Source organism: Toxorhynchites rutilus, chromosome 1 (assembly GCF_029784135.1).
Source record: "Toxorhynchites rutilus septentrionalis strain SRP chromosome 1, ASM2978413v1, whole genome shotgun sequence".
Lineage (NCBI taxonomy): Eukaryota > Metazoa > Arthropoda > Insecta > Diptera > Culicidae > Toxorhynchites > Toxorhynchites rutilus.
The window spans coordinates 64,761,305-64,787,167 of record NC_073744.1 but is presented as its reverse complement, the minus strand read 5'-3'; the positions used below and the strand labels follow the sequence as shown (position 1 = coordinate 64,787,167).

At 37.6% G+C, this 25,863-nt stretch overlaps 1 protein-coding gene across 1 annotated transcript in view; it reads right to left on the bottom strand.

Moving 5' to 3' along the window:
- Positions 1-8,735, bottom strand: part of LOC129762120 (uncharacterized) — a 31,160-nt gene extending 22,425 nt beyond the window's left edge. The window contains exons 1-2 of the mRNA XM_055760110.1: positions 8,591-8,735; positions 7,992-8,337 (exon numbers count right to left, since the gene is read on the bottom strand). Of these exons, the coding sequence (XP_055616085.1) occupies positions 7,992-8,250 (259 nt within the window). The 5' untranslated portion in view covers positions 8,251-8,337; positions 8,591-8,735. The remainder of the gene's footprint in view (positions 1-7,991; positions 8,338-8,590) is intronic.
- Positions 8,736-25,863: the final 17,128 nt, after the last annotated feature.

The following is a 25,863-nucleotide window of genomic DNA, read 5'->3' as shown; positions in this document are numbered from 1 at the left end:
AGTCCTACCGAAATAGTGTCTTAGAAAGCGTTATAGAGTATTGATGTCGAAACGTGGAAAAAATATACGCTCAGACAAAATTCGTATTTTTTTTATTCACAAAAAAAAGCTTTAATTAGGAAGTACTTTTTTTTTATTTTTTTCATATAAAATATAAGTCATGTAGAAAATTTTAAAAATGAGTACAATATGGTAAAACTATTTTTGACGAACTTTGTGGAACATCGAATTTTTGTATGTCAACAATCATTTTTAGCCACAAATTATGAATTCTGATGTGATTTAAAACAAAAAAGCTGCTCATCAATCTCCTTCTAAATGCAGCCATTCTAGAGATAAAAAAAATATTTCTAAATTATTGTCTTTTTTATAGTAAATAGGCTCTTTAAATATGTTTGTCGTGTTATACCGCCATGTTCATGAAATTTTATGAACTTGCTTATAATTTTCAACAATTTTTCCAAATACATCATTATGGTAAAACCATATGTTTAGGAGTTACTTTGGAAAACATTATCGCTACGTTTTGTATAAACCCACATGTCTTCATGTTTTAATTTTTGGTGAGATTGAAATCAATGTATACTGAAAAACAAATCTAAAAAAAAAATTCCGGAGATCGAAGAAATCGAAAGCAAAAAAAAAACCATTTTCTCGAGTACAAAAGATCGATCCAAAAAATCGAAAATCGAAAGAGAATGGATCGATTTTCTGAATTTACTGTATTCTAGTTGAACCGAAGCTACTTAGATGAGAGTCGATTTTCCTTTTTTGTCTTCGAAGATTTGGGGCCTGCTTTGAATTACTTACGGTTCACAAAAGTCCGATCGATAGGTCCGATGTAACGATAGAGAACATTTATTAAAATCATTTTTCAATGATACCAATGATACCAACGCCAATCAAACGAAAAATTCATTGTCAGTCCTCATGGACTGACGCGAGGCTCATCGTGGTAAATGGATTGCTTTAGTGAATGTACTAATGCGTATTTTTTTTTTTTATCCAAAATATATATTTTTATTAAGGCTCATATGGCGTCAACCTGACGGGGCCGGGAGTTCAATATTTCGACAATGTTTGCCTTATAACTATGTTAGTAATATGTAACCGATTACTCGCGGTTGGCTCGAGGTTAGTATTACAAGTGTTTTCGTAATTGTGATGTTGCTGTCTTCAATGATCTGTACCTGTGCCCGACACGGGATACTTCCTATTGGGATGCAGCTGACCATTAATCAGCAACGTCCCCCTAGTCTGTACCCCACGCTATATGGAGTACAGACTAGGGGGGCGTTGCTGATTAATGGTCAGCTGCATCCCAATAGGAAGTATCCCGTGTCGGGCACAGGTACAGATCATTGAAGACAGCAACATCACAATTACGAAAACACTTGTAATACTAACCTCGAGCCAACCGCGAGTAATCGTATGCGTATTGATATTAGAATAGAATACTAATGCGTATTGATATTAGAATCAATAAGTTCCTGGGTTCGACAAATGGAATGGAATTAACTAACTGGTTATAAATGATGTAGAAGACGTAGAGTTTAAGATCTTAAAAGAGAACGAAATCGTTGAGAAAGTGCACAATCCATCAGCTGATATTCACTCTGTCACTTGGAACTGAAGATGAAGAAGATCCTGAAGATCCTCAAGATGAAAACCTCTATGAGAATGTTCTGGTTAGGGACGTTGAAGAGCAATGTTGGACTTTAAACGCGCAGTTTGCTTTGCGAAATATCATCCTGGAAAACATTGCATGTAGAACACTTAAGAAGTGGTTTTATAACATCATCAGGTGCTTATGTTTCCGTTCATTATTTCTATGAATTGGTTTGCTTGATGTGAAAAACTCTTTGAGAAAGTTGTTTTACTTTTCTTGGATTTGATAAATGAAACTGATTTTGGTGTCAATATGTTTTTTTTATGATTTTTTAAATTATTCATCTATTTACCGTCAATCAACTGTAAGAAGAAAAGAATTATGAGGAAGGTATACTTCAACTTCTAGTTGAATTTCATCATCATTACTAACCATATTCAAACAGCAATAACATCAACAACATAATCAAAGCTATATTTCTGAGTTCTTCTTCAAGCTTCGATATAACGTACAATTCGATACAATGTGCAATATTGAAATTTAAATGTGCGTTATATCGAAATACTACCGAATTACGATAAGAGTGTATAAAGTCAAAGTAGGTATTTGTTGTCAGGATAAGTTCATTTTTTCATTTTGTGACTGTGACGACAAAGACGATTTCTACGCGCAGTTTTTATAAAGCCACCGACATACGTGTATTTTCATTCTGATTTCCCCAAGCTTCATGGTTTAGGAGTCTGTGTTGGGGGAAGCGGGGAAACGTGACAGGGTTTTTAGATAACGCTCCACATTTCACAATTATTCAATTGTTTATCTCATCAAAAATAACATTAGTTATAAAATAACATTCCTTCGATCTATTAAGGAATGTACGAGTTATAAGCATTCAAAATCTTTCATTTTTACCAACATGTTCTGTGTTTAGGTTTTTTTCCCCATATATTCTGGTTAGACGTTTATAGAGCCACTTAATGGTTTTAAGTAAGTTAGAGGTTTAGGAAGGAACTTCGATGCATTAACTGGCTGGCATGTAGCCGAAGAACCGACATTTTTTTCAGTAATACGTCTTAAGTCCAGGGTTGGGACTCCTCTTCTGTTGCAACATTTCAACCTGTAGAAACCAGTAATGTTTTGCATCCAGATATTCTAATCTTCAACGGAGAACAACCGTTCTCCGTTAGAGTCCAAGAAAGAATACCGTTTTCGTTTATTTATCTGTTTCTAAGATTGCATGGCCTGCTATTATATACATTTCACTACAATCCCTCCTTGTTTTTATTGAAAATAATTAAATGTAGCTCATAATCTTTGAAGTAATGAGGTTCTCTACACATTCTTTTGTTTGGATTATTATCTATTTCTTCATCCTCTACTTCATCCAATTTTTCGTCCTTATCTTCATCTCCGCCTCCAATTTTCTTCAAATGTGCAACATTACGCTTATATTCTCCTCTCTTTTTTCATATACTTCAAAATACAGTCTGCTCTATTTTTTCCGTGTAACAACAAATTTTCGCTTCCACAAGCTTTTAATTTTCGATCATAACCTTTCGTTGGCGAATACCAACAGCCTTCAGCAGGTTCCAAGCCTCCGGTGTAATCAAATTGGGATTGGCTTCGGAATCCACTAATATGTCCAGGTTCACGCCACCAATGCAGCATGAAATCAAATTAGACTTGTTTCCGGAGTAAAAAAGCATAATGCGTCTTATCAGATTCAACATTTTTAACTTCCCTATCAGATTTCGTTTCAGCGGATTCAACAAGCCGTACTTTCTTCAATGGCTTAATCTTTCTGAACAAGAAGAATACGTTTCTTTCCTATACGACACACAGTCTCAAAATGACCTCGCATTTTACAGATTCTGCATTCTTGATTACGCGCCGGACAATGCGGATAATTCGAAAAATGACCGTGTCTTCCGCAAATGAAACACGCTACACTATAATGTCGATTTTGATGGCTGCGGATCATCGAACTTTTCACAGTCCGGTGAACTGCCTCATCTAATTTTGGAGCCTGCAATCCTCCAATCCGCTCTTCAACATAATACTCTCTCTTATCATTAAGTTGAGAGCTAGATAGACTTTTAACTTGTTCCTCGCCACTTTCATTCATAACTCCTAAAGCCTCAATTTGTGAAAGAGTTTGATCCTTCTTCAATATGCCATGGGAATACCTAACCTAACAACATTTTCTAATTTTAAATTAATCATAAAAAATTAAATTTCGCTACCAGCAAGTAGAAACATCAGGAATTCAGAAAACCATCGCTACCATCAAAGTAGAATCTCCTTTTACAGGATCCGAGATCCCATCGCTACCATATAGGTAGAAACTCCATAGTATGGATTCGAAATCGCTATCAAATGGTAGAAACTCCATCACTGGTAGAAGAACTCCATTTATTGGACACGAAGTTCGACCGCTTCCGAAAGGTATAATCTCCATACCGCTACTCAATGTAGAAACTCCATTCAATTTCAACCGTTGATTAATCACACGGAAAATCTGAATCCATTTAATAATTGGAAGCAAAAAAAAACATTGAATAATTACACTTTCACCTCGTCGCCAGATTGTAGAAACCAGTAATGTTTTACATCCAGATATTCTAATCTTCAACGGAGAACAACCGTTCTTGGGTGGCTGCCATACAAATGAAACACAAATTTCTGCATTACTCGGAAATAAATCAAGGAAATAAAACCAAATTAGGCATATGGAGGTTTAAGGGTGCGATAAATGTTTCTATGGTGGTTAGACACCCCACCCTCCTCTCTAAGGGAGGGCTGCCATACAAATGAAACACAAATTACTGTATTACTCGAGAATTAATCAAGAATATGAAACCAAATTTGCATGAGGAGGTTTTAGGGTGCAATAAATGTTTTTACGGTGGTTAGACACTCCACCCCCCTCTCTAAGGGGGAGCTGCCATAAAACTGAAATGCAAATTTCTGCATAACTCGAAAACTAATCAGGCAAATGGAGCCGAATTCGGCATGTGAAGGTCCTAGGGGGCACGAAACGTTCCTATGGTAGATAGACGCACCTTCACTCTCTCTAACGGAGAGGCGCTGATAGTGTGAGAAAACGCACTCCTATATCTTCTTCTATCTATATAAATAAAAATGGATCACCGAATGTGTTGATAAAAGGCAAAACTCGAGAAAGGCATTGTCCGATTTAGGACTGTCTTTATTCTATCATATTTTCTGTATCAAACATTTTTTCCATGTAACGGATAAACATGTTATTTGCAAGTGGTTGAGAAAATTTTGAACGAGAATTGTGTCTGAAAATAATCTGATATTATAATGACGAGTTTTGGTAGAAGTACTAGGAATTTTATAGTAAAAGGTATTTTTTTAATTTTAAAGGGCAGAATAGAAAATCAATCGACGAACAGTTCTGCGATTGGACCCATGAACGTGCGCTTAGTAAAAAAAACGTGAATGTGATAACGAAAAATATTTTTTTCGAAGTTTGCCGGGTCAGCTAGTTGAATATATTGAATTTGATCCTGGGATGAACTTCTCGGTGTAAATGGTTTTCTTGGAACCAGCCGAGGTTCTCACCTTGTGGTTTCATTCGGATCGCGGACCAACGATGTCGCGGGTCTTCTCGAGAGGGAGGTAAAAGTTGCGGAACTAATCGGCGTTGCGAGAAGAAACGCCCTCAGTGGATGTGGGTGTTTCCTTACCGGACAAGGAAGGAAGAACAAGACGGTCGGTCTCCTTCGCGGGAGTGGCTCATTGTAACAATTGTTAATTCTAATAAGAAGAAAAATGCAGTTTGTCCCGTTAGCTCATTCAGCATAAGGTTCGGAAGCGCATACCATGATAGTCTGATTAGGAATGAAATGAATTAAAAAGCTCTAAATACTCTCAGGCCAGAATCGAATCGAGCCAGAATCTCAGCCTTGATAATGTTGAACACTAACCACACATAAAATTTTGATGTCCATCAATCATCTCTTTTATTTTGTCATATATTTGAGAGGTTGAACCTCGATATAATGATTAAACATTATTGATTGAGAGAACAGAGTTTAGTTCAGTGTACTATGTAACCTTTTTCATTTGCTTAGAAGGTTCAAAATCACCCCCACTTACCCTGCTGTTATTTTGACGTAGGATTACGTCTTTCGGGAACATATTACCGTACAAATACAAATTGAAAATCGTAAATCGAGCACATCGTGAAAATTGTCCAATTTCAAACGCTTATTGCTCAGTCATTTCATGATGGATTGGTGAAATTTTTGCGTCAATCGATTCCGGCACTCCATAACAATTTTTTATACTGAAGAAAATAATATATGTCATGAAACAAACTATCGAACAATTGAAAAAACTCAACCCCTATCCTAACGGAAATACCTACTTCTGATTGGTCGAAATTGACGACACATGCGACGGGTCCCTTAGAGAGACATCAAAACCAAGCTGCACGGGAGAAACCGACATTGCGAATACATGAAAGTAGGGGGATTTTTTGTTCGTACCGAGATGTGCTCCCTAACAGAGACATCAAAAACAAGGTGCCCAGGGGAAATCGGCATTGCAAATATATGTAAGTCGGGGGCATTTTTATATTGCAAGTAAGGTGAGTGATACGATTAATTCTAGCAAATAGAACTTAAATTTGGAACTTTAATGTTGTTTGTTTCGTAAAATTTCATATCAATGACCGATCGTGTATAGTGCAATATTTAGCACAAGTGTAAAATTGTATATGCTAGCAGTTGTGTTAAAAATGACTCGATATATGAAACGATTTATTTCAATTTTCATAAATAAAACTCAATGTGTGTTCCCGCTCGAGGGTGCACCCGTGGCCGACTGATTAGCGTCTCACATTATCATGCCGGGTGTTCGGGTTCGATTCCCGTTCTGGCCGGAGGATTTTTCGTCAAAGAAATTTTCTTCGACTTGAACTGTGGTCACCCGTATTCTAGAGCTTGCCATCGGAATACATTCAAGTCGTGTTGTTTGGCTTAAGAAATCTCAACTAAGTATTAATAAATGACGCTAGTTAATGCATACGTTGAGACGGCAAAAGTTCCACAGAGAACGTTAACGCCGTAAGAAGAAGTGCTCCCGCTCGAGAACGGGTCGTTTGGTTTAAGCTGTCTGTTTTGTTGTGTTTATTTTCACCCAGGGAAAGTTTATACGGCGAGAAAAATTGGAAAAGTGAAGAAATATTAGAAAAAGTGATTTTCCATATGCTCTACATATAGTATTAAATGCTGCTAGTCCAGCTAAAATTCGCATTGGGTTGAATAAACACTCAGAAAGTAAAAGTTATAAAAGAAAACTACCTTTCCCATTTCAAATATGTTTTTTTTAATATTAAAGTTGACTGACTGAATGACTGACTAGAAAAATTGCTAAGGGGTCTCCGTAGCCACATTGGTTGCGCGTTCGCTTAGTAAGCGATCGATCGTGAGTTCAAAACTCAGGACCCTCATTGACCATCTTTGTGTTGTTACAGAATAGCTACGTCCACGCAACAATCATCAGCGATGGAGATCGATCCACGGTCGAAATAAGATCGATTCATACAACTGCTCTGCTCTGCCAGACACATCGGGCTACTGTGCTATAAATAACTCAACAATGATCAAACAACTGTCTCCGCTGTCCGGTGGTCCAACTGGATAATGGAAGAACAGAAAGAATACCCTTACGCCTAAATGGCTACTGTGTGAATGTACCATATGTAATGGAATAGAAGGAATACTGGCGAATGGCAACTGTGTAATGTGCTAATTATAGATATGATAACCATGTGACATGTACACTATTAAAATTCGGCTCTGTTACAGCTAAAATGCTAATGAGCCTTAAATAAATAAATGGGATAAAAAAAAATTGCTAGTTTTTTAACTGACGAGAAAATTGATAGTTGTGTCCGGTATTGGTTATTATCTTTTTTTTATCAACATTGATGAGTTTTTTTTCTTTATATCATCCATACATAACATAGGAGGTATCTCGTCTAGGATCACAGAGGGTGGTTTCAATCATATCTCGTTCCACTTCGGTAATTTTTATCTGATACGCACCATCCAACGACTGTTTACCATCTTTCTGTTATCATCACTCGGTAAACACGGGTGGAGCGAACAAACAATACCCAACAACCAAACAAAACGGCCATTTTCAGGGCCACCAAATCATTATCAAAGAATTTAACGATGTAATTCTTCAAACATATCCAAAATTAACAGATAGCCTAACGGAATCCTACGTCAACTATGCGGTCGTGTCTCGGACACAACCCTCCTGTGACTTTTTTGTTTAAATAAATGAACAGACTAACTAATAAAATCGACATTGAATCTAGCCCGTTTTCAGCGCTCATACTTACAAAATACCAACAACCAACTCCCGCTGCTGTCGAAGCAAATATCCTGCACGCACTTCCGATTGTCGGCGAACCAGCATATGAGCATGAGATGCACCTCTCCGCTACCGTCGATGTACCGAAAAAGGATCTGATCATTTTGCCGCACCAGGCACAGAATCTGAAAATCACAATCCGTTTTCGTGCTCGCGGATAGCTTTGTGTCCACGTTCGTGATCAGCGTTGTTAGCTTGATAATATCCCAATCCTTAAGGGATGCCATTTTTTGCAACTATTTTAGTCCTTCGTATCCACCCTTCACACAGTAGCTCGTTAACTACCCACTTCTCGTCACCAATGACCCAATATTCTGAAAGTGATAACAATGCAACAATAAAAATTCTGCTAGTTCAAATGAGGGAACTGCAAATCCATATTCTTTATCTTCGAACAGCCGTCTGCGGCAACGGGAGGGAGTCGATGGAAAATCAATTCTCTCGACAAAGCGATGCACCGATTTTATGATTTTCCACTGAGTTGCAACTCTTCCCGCTAGGCATTGGCCGGGCGGGTGGTACACAGGCACACCAGAATAGCACAACTTCGATTTCCGAATGTCTCACCAACAGCTCGCCGTGATTCTTTCTGAAACAACAGAAAAAAATTGACAGATTAGAATGGATTTTGGGTTCGTCTCGAAAATAGAGCAGCGAAAACAGCGAAGAAGAAACATCAGATGATCGCTCGCCGTTTTGACAGCTTGAGTCCGTGAGATTCCGTACGAGTGTGCGTGCGAACGGACCGTGTGTTGAATGTTTTCGTTTACACCCGGGATATGAACTGCTGCAGTAGAGATTCGATTTGTTTACAAACGGACGAGTTTAGTGTTGGTGTCATATGAAATGTTTACAGCCTACTGAGTGACGCATTTATGCGAGTTCCGTGGAACGGAACCCATTATTACAGTGCTGGACGTAACTTTTGACTCGATTCGAAATTTAGATATTTGTGTGAATATTTCTAAGCATAAATATAGATATCTTATCAGATTCTATGATTTAAACTTGTATGAAAATACGATATAACAAAAGTACGTTGCAATATTACAGGCCACAAGCAGTGCCATACAAATTATTCTGAAATCTTATAGATTACGAAGAGAAACATTATTCTTCAATTATTTCGATTATAAAGGGTGGCATTAGTTAGATAAAATTGCTTACTTTACGGTGCATATTTGATTTTTGGATCATTTTAGTTAAACCAAATGAAGCCTCTAATTTCGAGCAAAAATTATGAATTGATAGGGATATTCTAGTGTAGAGGCATGAATTTTAGAAGAATGTTTTAGCGATTATCTGTTTTGTTATTTGTTTTTTTTTATCTTTCAACAATACAACAAGAACTATACGGAAAAAAAATTAGAAAAATTAGAAAAGTTACAAGCAGGTGGAGAGAGGGGTTTCAAAAAAAAGCAATGGCCATCGAACAGATTCTGAATCATTTAACTTGCCACTATGGTATGAACCTCGGACAACTGAATAAATCTTTTATTACAAAATGGTTTCCGTTTGAAAACAAAAAATTGCTTTTTATCACGTTTTTTATGACGATAGTAAAATTTAACAAATATTCTTTTTATTGGTTCATGCGAAAGAGAGATATAAAGTATTTATTCACATCAAATTTGGAATAAATTGGTTCTGATAATCTCCGGCGTCACGATTTGAGAATACAAAAGAGTATTACGCACGAAAAGTCATATAATAGGAGTTCTTTTGGTTACCTTCTTAGGTAGCCCATTCATAGCCTTCAGGGAACACGAAAGAGCACTACGCCCTCCCCAATATCCCTTCCTTAATAAACGCTAGGGGACCACGTTATAGAGGTGACCCTTCTGGCCTTTGGGCGGCGAATATCATACTAACATTCCTTGCTTTCCCCTGGTAACTGTAAGGATGTGGCTGTTATTGTTATTGACTATTTAAAGTTTTTTTTTTATTAATTCGTTTATTTTTACAGGCTCAGTTACTTAAGTTTAAAGGAGCCGAATTCTTAAATATAATTTTAAAACAATATATATATATAAACAATTTTCTTAGATCTATGGTTAGTAAGGTGGCAAACCGATTACTCGCGGTGTACTCGAGTTTAGGAGGGTGACATATTTTTAGGAGAAGGATGGGATATAAGGAAATCGTAACAATGTTGATGAACACTCATTTCTTAAATCTATTCGTATATCTATAGTGTATTTACATTTCAACTTATTCTACTATTTATAGCAAGGGGACGAATTACCCGCAAAGGAAGGAAAGGAGGGTATAAGGATGTAGGGACAATCACACACGAAGATCTATAGCTTTAAGGAAAACATATATATGGGACATGTAATCAAGGTCTAACCGAGCCAACACATCTCTCACCGGCACATTGGGCTGCCTTCCTCTAGCCCGAAGGGAGTTTTCTAAATTCGATCTGGCAACAAGATACACCTCACACGCCCAAACAACGTGTTCGATGTCATGGTAACCTCGGCCACAAATGCAGAGATTGCTACCGGCCAGATTGAAACGAAAGAGTAACGCGTCTAACGAACAGTGATTGGACATGAGTCGGGAGAAGGTGCGAATAAAGTCCCGACTCAAGTCTAGACTTTTGAACCACGGTTTGAGGCTAACCTTAGGGATAATCGAGTGAAACCACCGGCCCGATTCATCTTCATTCCACTTGCGTTGCCAGTTAGCGATGGTATTTTTGCGGAGTACAGTTAGCAGGTTAGCTTCTGAAGATTATTCTTCAGAACAAGGTTTTTCGTATCCTATATTGGATGCATAAAACCTTGTGCCTCCAACGTAACGCTCTCGTTTCCGAAGTCCCCCAAATATTCATTTATTCATTCATTCAGAATGGATTTAGATTCAACTTCAAACAAATGATCTCTAAATCAACGATAGTCCTACGTCACCCTTGCGGTTATACCATAGATATAACCCACTTCCTGTTTTTGGCAAGTCATGGGCTTTGGCACGAAGAGTCGCATAGGCAGCCTCAATTTATCCACCATGACGTAGTCAGGGAGGGCGGAACCAGCAAAAGTTACTCGAAACGAGTCGGACGGCGTGAATTTAGTTTCTCCCCCTTCTTGGGAGACTTTCCCTAGTTGGCGGCAGTCCAAGATTTCAACACTCACCAAAGGGAGTTTTTTAAATTTTCCAAATCCTTCTTTTATCATTTTACACGTCAGACCCGTTTCAGTTACCACCCCCCAGATTTCTACGTCATGGGACGGCACGTAGACACGATACTCTAGGGTGAACCTCTGGTCGATCACAATACCGTTTGCATGTTTCCAGTCACTCACGATAACACGCAGTTTGTTCGGTCTAACTTTTAAAACTTCGATCACGGAGGAGTAGTATCTTGTCAGATCTTTCGTGATCTGAATAACATTCAGTGCTTTTCCGTTTGGTTTGGGCCGGAAGAAAACAACCTAGGGACCAGTTCCAGGTGCATCTTCTGGATAAACCTTGACACGGGGAGAGGATACAACAGAAGAGGAAGACGAGGACGAGGTTGGAACTGGCTCGGAAATATCAGAAGAAGGAAATGAAATCGATGGTGGGAGAGGAGGAGTGGGAGTTTTGGGGAGTTCAGGGAGGAGGGAGGAGGCAAATTTTTTCGAAGGGGGGCTTGGTAGGATGAGCAGATTCGTCCCCAGACGAACTACATTCTGTAGGAGGGACTCGTAACTATTTAAAGTTCGAATCACCGAAACTTGCACAATGAGAATGACTTGCTGCTCCCAAGCGTCATGCACTATGTTCTTTTTTCAATTTCGCTGGGCCAGGTCAATCTCGGAGAGCAATTACGATTTGTACAGTCTGTTCAAGCTCAGCAAATAAAGGGATTTTTGAAAAGTTCTTTGTAGGGTATTTTCTCAAATGTAAATTTTTTTTTCAAATTTCTAGACTAAAATACCCCTTTTGTCTCCCCATCCTGATCGTGTACCTTTGTAAGTCGGCTAAACTTTCTTTGAAGAATAACTTCCTCAGTCAAGAACGTGATCAAACCTGAAGTATCAAAATTGAGTTCAATTAGCTTCGAATATACAGGGTGTTAGGTTTCATAGCGCACATATTTTAAGCTGTGGTATATGATCATATTTGACACTAACCAAAAATACTAACTTTTGAGTTTTTTACTCAAGTTGTACTTGATTCCACCGATTCAAATGTTTCACACTTCAAATAACGTACTTCTTGAATTGAAGTCAGCTTAATGCAAGCAGTTTGGGCTCAAGAAAAGTTCAATAATTCTACCATAGTTTAAATTTGGCCATACACATTGAACGATTTTTATCATCAACTATTACCCTCTATCTCTAATCAAAATGTTTGCATAACAAGTACAAACAACATACGCTGGGACATAATGAGATTACGACGCTCGTTTGAAAAGTTCGTGAGAAATGAAAGATGCTTGATTGTTTGAGGAGAACATTGTCAGTTTTTCCACATAGTCTCCATTTAGGCTTAGAGGCCCCGCAGACTGCAGACTTTTGTCGGCTTTTGTAGAGCGTTCTGCATATGCGCACACTACACCGATTCAGTGACGACCGATAAAACAGTTTGATAGGTTTCCCGATTGCATTCAAACTATTCGGTCGGTCAACTATCGGCCGTCCGTTGAATCAGTACTGGCTAACATCGATCTACGCACACACGACGATTGTTTATCGGCCGATAGTTCAATTCGTTCTCAATTTTGGCAACCGACATACGCGCCGTGCGAATCACTGAGAATGCGATTATACGTAGTCTTTCAAGATAAAAATAATTCGAAGGACGAACGAATTTTATACTAATGTAAAATTGACGCTATAATGCTAGGACTTCTCGACTGAATGCGAGAAACTGGATAGCTCTATGGGCATAAAATGAAGTTTTCAAGGAAGAACATATTAAAGAAATGCATACTATATTGTTTGGCTTGCCAAATAAGGTTTTGAATTATTTCTCTATCTATTTTATTATACAGTAGAGTTTCGATTATATCAAGCCCAAAATTTTTTTTCGCGTGATATAATGAAAACGTGATATATTCGAAACAGATATTCTTTTAAAGTGACGAATCTTTTTGCTTTTATATATGAACGGTTTCAAAATAAATTTTCGTATAACATGCAAAATCTATAGAAAAACGTTTCTAACGAAGCTATTGTTGCAGTGTTTTTCTCATATTAGTTTCTCTTATTTTTCTCAACGACAGTAATCTAAATGAGCTATGACCTCAGTTGTTTTGTTCTGGGGATTCTATCGCATCACTAAAATTTTACATTGGCGTTCTGAGTAGATAACATTCTGTTGATGTTTCAGATACATACTTCAGGGATGTTATTTCCGGTTGATACCTGTATCGATTAATTTTTTTTTCATTTTCGTCTTCCTCAGCATCGGTTTTTTTTTTTAATTTCTTATTGCCCATTCTCTATACGTCTATATGTGACATAATATTTCTGCTTCGAGCTCCGGTACCACTAATCGAGTCTAAGGATCCACGTTACACGATAACACGTTACGAAGCGATTCATTGGTACAAGGATTGCAAGGAGCAATGAGCATTCCCATATATACACGCACTCACCCACAAACGTATGAAAACGAAAGTACCCAGCAAACATTACCCAGCAAACATCAAATCGTATAATTTTGCACGTGCCAAGTCTTACAAGAAATCCGAATAAATCATAATCGCATATAATATCAATCAAAGTATGTATCGTGTATATTTGAAATCGCATAAAATGTAAAAACTCGATTTTATATACCATTATCAAATTACACAGTAAATCAAATTAGATCCTAATGAAGGACATATTACATCATATTGAAATGTCAATGAAATGCTGATGCACTCGAAAGTTTTAACCGCTGTTGAATTAAATTTCAGATAGCCGCGCGAGATAGCTGGGCGATATTATCCAGACGACCGGAGTTCGAACCCATATCGGAGCAGTTTTCACCAAACATCAATCTGTGTCATTTTAAACATTCATATTCCACTCCCAACACAAGTCAATCAAACAATTATTATTTCTACAAACATAAATACTCATATATAAAAATGGCGATTCGTGAGGCTATAATAAACATTTCACAAAAATATTTTGCGCCATTTGTTTTTTTTTTCGATGTCTGTAATAAATCGTATATGAGTATGGTAAAAGTCGCTATTATAGCCGGTCAAAGTTGCATATTCATCCAAACAAATTCGGTAAGCATTTGCCATGTATGTATATGGCCTCCACTTTTGCATGCATATGCCAGTTAGGCGCATTATATGCCAACCAAATTTTAGGGCATATGATGTTATATATACGCTTGTTATGCGATTTAATGTTTGCTGGGTAAATCGTATAATTTTGCACATGCCAAGTCTTACAAGAAATCCGAATAAATCATAATCGCATATAATATCAATCAAAGTATGTATCGTGTATATTTGAAATCGCATAAAATGTAAAAAGTCGAGTTCATATACCATTATCAAATTAAGTCGCAATTCGGTATAATAAACATCAATTTTATGATGTACTTTGTCGTAAAATATATTTAATCCGCATCATATGCGTATATTACGCTGATGCAGTTTGTGTGTCGTATAAGCGTATAATTTAAATCGATTCAGTACTGTAGTGAATCGTGTTGCATGCTGAAGAAAATCATGAAACAGTGAATCATATTAGATCCTAATAAAGAACATATTACATCATATTGAAATGTCAATGAAATGCTGATGCACTCGAAAGTTTTAACCGCTGTTGAATTAAATTTCAAAGTCGTATTTGGTGCTTTGACGGTTCATGAATATATTCATATTAGATCGCAATTCAATTTCAACATCAAAGCCGGTCAAAGTTGCATATTCATCCAAACAAATTCGGTAATCATTTGCCATGTATTTATATGGCCTCCACTTTTGCATGCATATGCCAGTTAGGCGCATTATATGCCAACCAAATTTTAGGGCATATGATGTTGTATATACGCTTGTTATGCGATTTTATGTTTGCTGGGTAACGTATCGTTCATTTTTAGAGTACGCATAACATTCTGCATTTCTGATACAATTTGCGGTGAAGTGGTCCTCAAATTTACTCGAAACTTCGGCTGAACGTATCGATATGAAACGGTCGTGCTAAAAACCTGTTTTTGACTCTTTTTTGAAATCGATGCGAAAAATTCAAATGTTTTTTTTTGTTAAAGCAATAAATTATCCTTGTACAGTTTTCACGAAGCTACAACATGTCGAAAATCAATGAAAACTTTTGACTTCGCACTTTGTTCCTCTATTTTTTTTTGTCGAGTGTAGTTGACATGCAGGCATTAAGAGATCCTGGATAGAACACTGAAGGTGTCGTATCATGGGTTCTTCGATCTTCCAATTATCATAATGACAGATTCTGAGTATCAGAGATGTAGGAACATGGCATGTAAGTTATCCGGCTTTGAAAGTTCTGAATCCTCTAAAGGAATTTTTCTCCAAATGTAACGTTTTAATATTTTGAAAAATAACCCAGATTCATTGCAATTATATAGCTGGTCAACGTTAAAATCATGATATTCAGTCTTTGTATTCATTGCTCGAAAATCGACCGAAAACTTTTCGTCACATACAATATGAATATGTGACGATGTATATAATATAAAAGTAAATATTTCCAGAAGAAATGATATTGTTAAGTTCTCTTTATATGAAAAACCACATGTATACAACCGTTTCTAGTTGACTGTATTTTCCTTTAGAATAAAATATTGAATTTTTTATTACCAATTATTTTGAATACAAAAACGATTTCACCTTTAGCAGCATATTTTTAGTTTGTCTAGTACTTGAATTCACAACAGACTGGTTCATAAGTTTGTTCTTCTTTTTCGGCATATTTGTGACTCTGAATAACCCATATTTATCGATTACGAACGTATGAGAGTAATAGTAGGAGCTTCGAGATGGAAAAGGTGTTAAACATAAATTACACAATAAGAAAATTTTCTGTGATCACTGTGATTATCACAATCAGTATGAGTGCTTTAAAATATTTTTTTCTGCGAAATTCTCATGTTTTGTTTAATAATTTAAAGAGAAATTGGACACATTATTTCTAATGTTTCGGATAACGTGGTATAAGCGAAACATTTTCAGTGATAAATTCGAGAGTGATATAAACGCACAGTGATACAATCAAGTCACGTCACTGTATTACACTAAGTGGGAAGTTGTTAAATTGGAGAACTATACACGGTTCCTAAATCAGAATGTTTTAACGAGAAACCAAAACAAGAGTGTTAGTTCTTTAAACAATTTATATTCGGAATAGTTTGATTATAAATAAATTTAAATTTTTATTCTTTTTGTGTTAAATTCAGTTTGTCTATCGAAACACTCACTAACCCCTCGTTATGAAAGCGGTATGGCCAAAATCAGCTATCCGCCGCTAGGGTTCGCGACCATGGAGCGCTTGAAATGGTGAGTTTTGATTCCGATGATTCCATGCCATGTGGTAAAAAATATATATTAATATACTAGACTTTGTTCATATTTTGGAGCTTCACAACATTACATGTATAATAGTCGAGAAGTGGTTTTGCTAATCAAGATTCTAGTGTGAGAGTTGAATTGTTGATCAATACCTCACCAATAGCCTGTTGACAAGTTTACGCGTAAACAATCGCGACAAATTATCCCTCAAATGTTGGTTGTCATCATGAACTCAATATTCACGATTATCGCGCAGGGTAGATCGAGCCCTGGTTCAATTTTTGCACATTATAGGGCCTCTCTATAAGTGTATAAAAATGTCAGTTATGTTCCTTCATCTTCTATCAACGCCGTTGGTCGCGCGGACAGTGAATCGATTGCATTTTCCGCGCCGAATAGGGACCAGGCCATCGGGAGATGGTTTTGTGCGTCTATGCAAAAATTTCCATCGCATTATCGCGAAACATCAGCAACACGAGCTGGTCTGGAGAGCAAAGGTAGCAAATAAACGATCAACCAATAATGGATGAGAACCACTGGACCACAAGTATTACACGTTTCTACCATCGACGGCATTTTCGAGGAACAATAGGTTAAACATGAACATCATCATCATCATCGCATGCATCTCATGTGGTCTCATGCATTTGTGCAACGGCGATGCGACTCAAATTATCTGTAAAATATGCATGCGGATGCACATCGATGTACCGTCATAGTCGGTTTTTGGCTATTCATTTGTAATTATGAAATGTTGTGGAGTATTCATATCTGCCAATTGGGAAGAGTGCGATACACACACTCTTGGCTTTTTTCGTTGTTGGTAAGAGATTACGACCAGATATTTAAAAGTGGGGTTTAAAACAAGCTACAAACGAATTATTTTTTGTTTTTTTCAAACGTTTTTAAAGCTCGTTTTATTGAATGCACTGTTAGTTTTGCTGTAGCACTTAAGGTGCCATGTTGTCACCATGGTGATATGACGCCAGGCGTTCTTACGGTAATTAGTCGGAACCATAGCCATGGTCGATGAAAAGATAGTAGTCGGCATGTTCTTCTCCTCTTTTTTGGCTTTGGCGATAAGCTGCTTCTCCGTTCATGAGATTAATAGAGTAGATCCTCCGTCTGAAGTTCGCTCAAAATTTTCTGTTGGCGGTTGGCGGTTTGGCGTTTTCAGTACAACGTTTATCTCCCGGTTCATCTTATCCAGTGATCACTTATGGGTCGAGGTCAGGTACGACTAAAAATCACATGCTCCGATAATTTTTTATTAAGGTGGCAACTTCCGGCAGACACTTCGTACAACGTTCACCGCAAACCATGAAGGAAAGAACAACGGCCTGGACATATCCTTCCCGCTGATCGTCAGCTACAGAAGGACCTTCTTCGGGAACTATGCCTCGTCATCCATTATGATCACGAACTCGCGCTTCACCGGAAATATGTTTTTTCACCAGCAACTCCAGCATATTCTTCTGGCAGATTGCCTGCGGCAATCTGCCGACCTCGACTGACGCTTCTGCAAAAAAAGTTGCATTTTGGTCTGGTACTTTTTCACCGTTTGGCAGGGTTGCCAACCTTCCAGTTTTGCCTGTATATTACTAGTTTTTTCAAAGCATGCCAGCAAAACAACCAAAGGCAAAAAATCTTTTAATTTTCTCAGTTTTATCCAGCTTTTTATATTTTTTCGGTAAAACTCAATCAGCAAAACTTTTTTAAATTTGGGTAATGTTTATGTAGGTGCTGCTATCGAAATGTTGATCAATGAATATTTGTCAGGTAGTAAAATTTCACCCACCGCCATAGCTGATTTCAAGACCAATTCGATAAAGTTTTAAATTACACTCTGCAATCAAGTTCTAAAATTGCATTAATTTGAATGATCCTATCATCATCGGCGTGGCGATAGTTGATCCAACTATTGCCATAGAAAGGAAGTATATAAACGGTTCCCCTTCTACAAAGTCTTAAGAGACGAATGAACTCTCAGAGTTTAAAGTCTCTCTAATTCAATACCTTCCTTCCTTCCACAAAGTCTTCCAAATATTAGGCTGTCAAAAAAGTCCTGCGGTATTTTTTTTGAATTTTAATTTGTTCATAAAATTAGTTACAATCATCTGTTTTAAGTCAAATATGCGCCGTTTCGTTCGATGACTTGTTCCCAACGAGATGCCAACTTCATAATACCCCTGTTATAGAAGCTCGCTTCCTTATTGGCAAAAAACTCGGATAGCCAATTTTCACAGGCCTCTTTTGTGGCTAACTTCTGACTACCTAGCTCGTTCGCCATGGACAAAAACAGGTGGTAGTCACTTGGTGCAAGGTCCGGACTATACGGCGGATGCAATAGAACCTCCCATCCGAGCTCCCGGAGCTTCTGGCGCGTCACCAAAGAAGTGTGTGGCCTGGCGTTGTCCTGATGGAAGACTGCGGCCTCTGTTTATCAAAGATGGCCTCTTCTTCATGAGTGCTACCTTCAAGCGGTCCAGTTGTTGGCAGTACAGGTCCGAATTGAGCGTTTGGCCATAGGGAAGCAGCTCATAATAGATTATTCCTTGACAATCCCACCAAACACACAGCAGAACCTTCCTGGCCGTTAATGAGGGCTTGGCCACCGTCTGAGCCGCTTCAGCAGGCTTCGACCACGACCGTTTGCGCTTCACGTTGTCGTAAGTGACCCACTTTTCATCGCCAGTCACCATCCGCTTCAGAAACGGGTCGATTTTGTTGCGATTCAGCAGCGATTCACATGCGTCGATACGGTCAAAGATGTTTTTTGCGTCAACGTGTGTGGCACCCATACATCGAGCTTCTTTGTGAATCCAAGCTCCTTCAAATGGTTAATAACGGTTTGATGACTTATCCCCAGCTCTTGGCCGATGCTACGGCTGCTACTATGCCGGTCTTTCTCGGCTAATTCAGCGATTTTGTCGCAATTTTCGACGACAGGCCTTTCGGAGCGTGGCGCATCTTCGACGACCTTTACACCAGAACGAAAACGTTGAAACCATCGTTGTGCGGTGGAAATGGAAACTGTATCGGGTCCATAAACTGCACGAATTTTATTGGCAGCTTAAGATGCATTTTTGCGTTTGTCATAGTAGTACTGTAAAATATGTCGGATTTTCTCTTTATTTGTCTGTCAAGGACTATATTATAGCGTGCAAAAATACCTTTCCAACAAGCTATAGTATGACTCGATACAATGAATACAACTAGAACTACGCACTTACAACGACACCTCGCGGAAATACCGCAGGACTTTTTTGACAGCCTAATATTTGCGATCGAAATGATATCGAAACCTGGGTTTCACTGACTTCACTGTAAACGAACGCCAGGACGCTTCTTTAGTGGTAAAATTTTATCCCAAAAAAAAAGTTGATGGGTCTGAGCCTAGGGGCACGGACGGGATCTTGACATAGGACTGTGATTGTGTGTAGTAATTGCGTTTAAATTGAGTTTTTAATTGTTCAAAATCTGTATTTTTTTCTCTTCTGATACATCAAATGGATGCTCTGGAAAAACCGTTTCTTGTATGCACTTGTATCCTTTAAACGGGTTAGATGATATAACGTGGTAGAATTCGGAGCCGCATTCTGTTCAAAAATGTACACAGAAATACCATTTCTACACTTTTCTTCTGTTTATTCAATCATGCAGAAGAAGACAAAGAGTCATCGTGTATCATTTTTAAACACAAGTCTAAATAATTAGGACCTACATGAATATAAGACTGAGTCAAATCAATCTATGACTACAAACATATATTATAGATAAAAATAGCATTACCACGTTGTCCGGAACATTGTTTGTAATAACTTTATAGCCCTGTAAGATCGCGACTACCCAAGCTATCATAATCTGATTTACGTGGGTATACCTTTTCGATCTTCTAAATCAGCAGCCATTTAAATTAATTTATTGCATTTTTACATAACCAAACAACATACTCGATATTATGACATCCTGGACCACAATTACACAAATTGTTAGTAGTGAGACCGATAAAAACATGAATTGAGCACAAATTGATTGGACAACATACAATATAATATAGAATAAATGTCTATTATCGGAAAATGGAGAAAAATTCATTTTACGCATCAACTCACATTATGAGCTAACGCCCGAATCTAGGCAAAAAAATTGCTCGTTGCGTCGGGGAGGAAGCGAGTGGATAGTGCAATCGAAAGAAGACATACCCAATTGAATCGTCAAATTGTTAACTTTTTTACTATATTCACTGTTCATGTTTCAAGCAAAAAAAAATTGTGAATAACTTTCCTGTATAATGATATATAACACAACATATGTCGCAATAACCATTTCGAGTAATATGCGTTTGAAAACTCTTAATAAATCGTTACATTTTTCGTAGAGTGACCCCCCTATATAGAAATCAAAGACATAGTCCTATGTCAAAATCCCAAATTGACAAAAAATAATATCAACATGCTTGATTCTGCCGCAATTCTCAGCAAACGCTGAACGATTGTTTTTAGTATACAATTTGAACGAATCAAAACTAGGGAGTAGAACAGGAGCAAAAACTATTCGAGGAATTCTAGCTTCCAAAAATTATGTGAACATCCATAAAGAACAGTCAGGATTAGTAAGAATGACACAAAATGTAAAACGAAAGTATAATGTTAAAATGTATAATCACGAACAGATTGAGGAAAATAAAAAATGATACGGTAACTAATGCCAACGGCGCGCAATTTTTTACGAGTTTATTTTTTTGCTTTAAATTTTATTCTGAGGGTAAAGTAATGGGGTGAAGTCCCCATCTAAAAAGGAAAAGCAACCGAGTCGGTCCCAACCTATCGTGACCCGCTGGCAGAAGCGGCGCCCTCTCGTAAGCAAATTTGTTTCCACCAATTGTTAGAAGAGAATTTCACTCCCATTACATTGTCCTCACAATAAATTTCATTACGAAAAAACTGTCACTGTATACCCTAATTTGTATTGTTAATATAAAACTATTGAGAAAAAATCAATTCTTCCAGTTTTTCCCAGTTTTTTTAAATTTTCCCAGCTTTTTCCAGTTTTTTCTCAAAATTTTCCAGCTTTTGCAGAAATTTGGCTGGCATCTATGTCGTTTGGCTGATTTCTCCGAGCTCCCGGCTCAAGGTGCGGAACGATGAAATCACCTTGATCTTGGTCTTCCTCTTCAGCTTCTGCTGCAATTTACTGTCGCGTAGCTCCGCCGGGCGAAGATGTGATTAATGCCTGATCGGCTACACTCTATCCAACTTCTATAAGACCAGGTGATGATTATGCTGCTTTGTGCCATTGTAAACAAACAACACTTCAACTTATATTGGTATTGGTATTGGTATTGGTATTGGTATTGGTAACTACCATACACTGTATGATTTTCATATGTGTTTGTGCAAGCGCTGAGCGTAAACCAAAAGGTTTGTATTTTTCAAGTGTCAAGTTTCTATAAACCAGTTATATTTTTCCGTTGTTTTAGTTGTTTTGATCAATAAATCTGGAAAATGCCGAAGGGAAAAGTGCTCACGGAGAGAAAAGACATACAAATCGATGCGTTTCACCAAGAAAATATATGTATCAGAGAAATTTCTCGTCGGATTGGACGATCCCATCAAGTAGTGCTCAACTATTTGACGAATCCTCAAGGATGCGGTAAGAAGGAGAGAGCTCCACATAAATCGAAGCTCTCTGATCGGGATAAGCGGGAAATAGCTAGAACAGCTTCGAATACCTCAAAATCGCTGATGCAAATAAAGCAATATTTCATTTTAAATGTTACTCGGGTGACAATTCGTCAAGTTTTGGTAAAAAATCCTCATATAAAGAGGGTTTAAAAGGTTAAAGGTTACACCATCTCACATCGGAAGACGTCTGAGTTTTGCCAAAACTCACATGAACCGATTCTGGGACATGGTATGTTGTGACAAAAAATGTTTCCAAAAGAATACATTTTGCTATATGCCATAACGAAAAGTTCTTCAATGTATAGGTTATCTTCACTGATGAAAAAAAGTTCAATTAGCATGGTCCTGATGGTTTCAACGGATACTGGCATGATTCACGGAAGAAGGAACAGTATTCTTCAACCAGGAATTTTGGTGGAGGCTCGTGCATGGTTTGGGCGGGATTCTGTGCAACCGGAAAGCTCAAGATAGCTTTCACATCATTCAAGGATTATATATATGTTCTGGAATCCTCTCTCCTATCGTTTTTTGCGAGGATATCGTCACAAAAAAATCACTTTCCAGCTACTATTCATACCAGAAAGGAAACTAAGCAATGGATTAAGTTATCCACTCAAAGCATAATTTTTTGGACTGATCGGCTCACTCTCCAGACTTGAATCCTGTTGAAAATCTTATGAGGATTCTTGTACACAGAAACTACACTGAGAAAAAACGATACACCTAGAGCTCAAGGTCGCAATTTCGAGAAATCCGTTCAGCAGAATTTGGTAAATAGTATTCCTACACGAATTTCCAAGGTTGTTAGTCGAAATGGCAAGGTTTCCATTTATTGATATGTAAATCAGGCGATCGTTTTGAATTTTTCATTGATGATACTTATGAAATTTAAAGTTGTCTTATAGAAACTGGACAGCTGAAATTATCATATTTAAACACAATAAATAACCGAACAACTCTTTTGAACGAAACTGACGTTAAATATACTTTATTCTAACCATTCGACAATGTATGAATGTATCTTGTTCAAATTCTAACTGTTTGTGTTGCAACGAACTATAATCAGGGTGGTCTTATAGAAGTTGGACAGAATGTATATCCGGCGGGAACGGAGTGCCTCATGTTGTCTATTTTTTTCGCTCCAGGGTGGAGCTGACAGACGGAAGAAAGCATCGAGCGTAGTTGATTGACTGTTTTCGCTATGGCTGCTGCAAATGAACTGATAAGGACATCGAAGCACTTTCGTCGAACACTTAATAAAAGTAGGATTTAAGGAAATTTTGTCCCATTGAATTGTCGTTTGTAGTTCTTTACATCGCTATCCGAAATTTTATGTAGTGACGGTTTGAGAAGATGTTCCCAGTACAGATTAGGATCATTACGGGCAGATTGGTTGGGATTGAATTTTCTGGCGATATCAGCGTCCTTAAACGGATGGTGCCTGGGGATGAGACAACATGGTGCGAAAACGATCGTGGTCAAAGTGTGGTGAATCAGCTCAAATGGTTTCCAAATCAGGACTAACGGCCAGTAAGGTTCTACTGTGTATTTGGTGGAACTTGAATGAAACGGCCAGAATTGGCCAACAGAAGAGATGCTGTGTTCCATCAGAACGTGCAAGGCCACATACGTCTGCAGTGACTCGCCAGAAACTCCAGGAGCTTGGTTGGGAAGTTTTAATGCATCCACCATCTATATGGAACTGGCACACAGCGACAAATTATACAACAAAACGATGCATATTTGACCTAAATCGGACCATCCGAAACATCTTAAATAAAGTTTTGAATTTCACGCAAAAATATTGGATTTCTTTTCCTCAACCTAATATGTACGAATAAATTGTTCTTTTCGTCTTTTTCGTCAGTTTCAGTGAATACGGATCGAGCTCCAATGAAATTTTCATTCGAAATAAAACATTTTCATTTGATATAGAGCAATTCCACGCCAAATCGGCCAACAGCAAATTTTGAACCGACCCTCGCGGATTTTTTTTTAAACTTGGTACTTATTATGAAAGCTACCCAAAATTACAATTTTCATTATAATTTTCATTAAAATTTCAACTACCCAAAATTAAAATTTTCATTGGTAATTTTCAATTACCAATTTTAATTACAACTGACGTTTGAAAAGGGCGTATTGAAAATCATTGATCATTCTTTCAAAAAATCCTAACTCACGTCCAAAAATCAACGAAATCGTTCTGCACGCGCTCACAACTCGCATCGCCATGAGCTGAAAAATGTCCGGACCAGTTTTCTGCGATACCGATGGGTTTCGAGAGCCGCAGACCAGGCTGGCGCTCCATACCGCTGTATTGACGAGGATACAGTAGCTAGAAGACGCCTTTTGCTACTGCAGGGTCCAGCGTTGTTCGGCATTATCCTCGCTATCGCACTGATGGACTTTCCTGCTTTCTCGCAGGCGTAGTCGACGTTATGTGCCATATGCAATGGTATAGAAGCAGTACTCTTACACCTAAGAATGGCATCTGTGTAATGTACAATTTAAAGAAACCGATTAAACAATGAGCCTAAATAAATTAAAAAATGGGATTATAAAAATTGTCGTTAATATGAAGTCTTCCCAGAGTTTTTCCGAATACATATCGTAGGGTCTGGCTGCTGTACTTTAATTTCATATACGGATATGAAATTCAACATTATTCATTAACTCTTTGTGGTCGTATGTCAGCTCTCAGCCATCATACCTTTTTTACCGTTCTGGTCATTTGACTGCTCTCAGCCACCACAGTAAGAAACCATGCTAATCTTATATTTTACTTAACCCAGTATCAGTTTATGCTTTTCCTAAACGATGTTTGATGTCTAGTGAACCTGTTCTCGGATCAATACGGTGTTCCTATGAGTAATAGATGACGGTACATAGTATCAAACAAAGTAGTCACCTATACAAGACAACACACAGTGCGTTGAATACATAAACATGTGGGACGAAAATCAGTAGAATTTAGCCATTGTAGCACTTTAGTGTGATGGAAAAGATTGTACACAAGTATCTGAACTACTGTTTGAATAAATGTTTTATATTATTTGAATAATCGCATAAGTGTCTCAAGCGACAAAATCTTTGTGCATCTAAAGTGAGAAGTTCTGATTATTTCAGATACGCAGAAATCATTATTTGAGTAACTACTGGTTTAAAGTATGTTCAAGTAGTTGTTTTTAAAGAGCAGGATAATTGTTTGCATAAGTGTCTTCTGTCATCTGAATAATCTGATTTAAAAAAATATTGTTTGTCAAAAGTTTTCGGATGCACACTGCTGGTACTAATCACAAATTTATTGCATCAATAGTGTGTGTGTCTCATATTCAACGGATAATAAAAATTAAATTATGTATCGATTATACTTCATATGATTTACTCTTGGAGACTGCTTCGAAACATTTCACACGTAGACGAATTATAAAATATAATTTTCATGTAAAACATCACATTTAAATACATTGTTAAGTTAATACATATATATAGTTAACAAAAAAAAATTAAAAACGTTTATTTTTCATAATCTCGCATGTATCACTGCTTTTTGAAGGAAAAATAATTCCGATCAGTACGGCACTAATGCCCAAATTTAATACGACCACACAGGGTTAATATCTACTTCAACTAGCTATTTCTAGTTTCGGCTACCTTCTAAGGTT